This window comes from Pteropus vampyrus, unplaced genomic scaffold, assembly GCF_000151845.1.
Source record: "Pteropus vampyrus isolate Shadow unplaced genomic scaffold, Pvam_2.0 Scaffold34, whole genome shotgun sequence".
Classification (NCBI taxonomy): Eukaryota; Metazoa; Chordata; class Mammalia; order Chiroptera; family Pteropodidae; genus Pteropus; species Pteropus vampyrus.
This window is the reverse complement of record NW_011888815.1, coordinates 1101033-1103317: the sequence shown is the minus strand read 5'-3', so window position 1 is coordinate 1103317 and position 2285 is coordinate 1101033. Positions and strand designations below refer to the sequence as shown.

At 39.2% G+C, this 2285-nt stretch overlaps 1 protein-coding gene across 1 annotated transcript in view; it reads left to right on the top strand.

Annotated features, from left to right (window-relative positions):
* The window catches only part of AKAP13 (A-kinase anchoring protein 13), a 247495-nt gene that overhangs the window by 117056 nt on the left and 128154 nt on the right, over positions 1-2285 (top strand). Inside the window, exon 6 of the mRNA XM_023529007.1 lies at positions 1475-1673. Coding sequence (XP_023384775.1) covers positions 1475-1673 — 199 coding nt within the window. The remainder of the gene's footprint in view (positions 1-1474; positions 1674-2285) is intronic.

Sequence of the window (2285 nt, the reverse complement as noted above, 5' to 3'; positions counted from 1 at the left end):
CTTTTCTGGAATCCCTGGGATACTTTACCAGTCTACTGGTTCTTCATAGGGAGAACCACATGAAGAGATTTCATCTTTTGCAGCCTATCCCAGAAACAGTTTTTTACATACCTTCATCTGTTTTATTTGTTTACAGGGTTTATTTGTAATGTCGATGTACGAAACGTCCATACCTGTAGAGAGTTTTTATGAGTTTATTTGAGCCAGACTGACAATTGCCGGGAAGCAAAATTTCAACAGATTAGGAAAATGCTCTGGAGATGGAAGTTTTGCAGCTTAATTTTTGCCTTAGAACCAAAGGAGGAGCATTGAGGAGGGTTACACGAAATCCATTGGTGGTTTTAAGGGGGCGGGAGAAGGCAAAGCAGGGAAATCCGGGATTGGCTAAAAAGTAAGAGAGAGAGAAACATACTTCTTTTCCATTGGTGGGCACAGGATAGATAATAATTAACATTTACAGCACATAGAGATGGTATTTGGGGAACACGATAACAATGAGGGTTTGTATGGTCTCGCACTCTGGTGTGAGGTTGTACCCTGAGGGGTCCAGAAAAAGGGGATCCTCTGACATTCCAAGGGTATGTTATCCTAGATATAAAAAGACAATAGACAGGCTTACTTTTAAGGTAAAGATTGACCTTTGCCAAGAAAGCTACAGGCCCAGAACGTGACTACCCACCATGACTCGCTTTTAGTTAGGAATTTTTACGTTCTGACCATCTTGTGTGGTTATTTTACGTCTCTGAGTAAGGCCCGCCATGCAGGCCTCCCCTGAACTTGTCAGGTTCAGTATGTGGCCCCTTTTTCATCCACAGTAATGAGTTGAGTAAAGTTCTGCTTTTTAAATCTAAAAAATTATAAATTGACATTCTTGGAACCAGGTGCTTCATTCAAAATAGGATTTGACCGTTATACTGAGATAAGTAGAACATGGCATGGCATTGTAGTAGCTTTTCTCCATGTAGTTTGAATTTTGAGGATGCTTCCTCTGCCTACTGTTAACAAAAGTTGGAGTGCCCTTGCCTTGCATTTGGAGAGATGAGTTCTTCCTTCCCAGTGTGATGGACTGCAGTTATCATTAGCATATGGTGTAACCCATTTCAAGAGGAACGCTTAATAAGCCTAGCTTCTAATATTGAATACCAGGCTAGAACCATCCTGTTTGCATTTCCTCATTATTTGGTTGTTAGCATAATATTGACTTTTTAAGATGCCAGGCTTCTCTCATCTCCATGAAAAAGACATCCTGAGGGAATAATCCTGCAGCTTTCATTTAACCCATTTGTGACCTCATGGGTGGAGGATGGAACAGTTAGTTATATCCCTGAGTCACTGGGGAACTGTTCAAACCAGATTTCTGCTGCAGAGCCTTAAAAAACAATCAGGTCAGCAATTTTGCATAACCTTAGAAGGTTAACCCTGTGCCTCGAGGCAGGACATAGCTATGTATTAACTGGAGATGGCTTGCTTACAGGGAGAATGCTGGAGAACCAGACTCTTGGAGCAGTTTATCTTATGAAATACCTTATGGGGACTGTTCTGTGAGGCATCATCGGGAGCTGGACGTCTACACTTTAACCTCCGAGTCCCAGTCACCTCAGGAGCCGCTGTTTCCTGGAGACAATTGCACTGGACACATTTTTAAACTTATGAACATCCAACAGCAGCTAATGGTAAGGAAGAAAATTTCCATTTTCAGGCTTTTGTGCGCTCATTCCGTACCCCAGTAAACCTTGCTATAATCAAAACATAAAAATGCTTCCCTCAGAGATTGCAAAACCTGTAAATAAAGCAATTTTAATAGTATTTGATGTTTCTGCGTACAGATACAGAACTAGCATTGGGATTGTTCCAGTAGGAGACTGAAGTTTTCATTTGTTTTTGCCAGGTTTTTGAAATAATGAAAGATACACAGACACTTTGCAGATACAGAAATATGTAACATCCAGAGCTAAATTTTCCTGGCAAGAAAGGGAATTTGTTTAACTTTATAAATTTGTCGATTTAACTTTATAAAACTAAATGAGCAGAGTAGCTTCTGAAATTTTTACTGAAGAACAAAAACCAAATTTACTGAGAAAAAAAGCTTTTTCACAAGTATTTCAATGAGTGATGATACTGCTACTATATTTAAATCGATAGTTGTATGGTAAAAAGATCACTAAAAAAAAAAATAAAATAAAGATTTTATAATCCACTCAAGCCTTCAAGATAAAGTTGTTGCCAGACATAAAAACATTACGGACTGCCTGGTTGCATTCGTTATGGGTAATATAAACGTCATA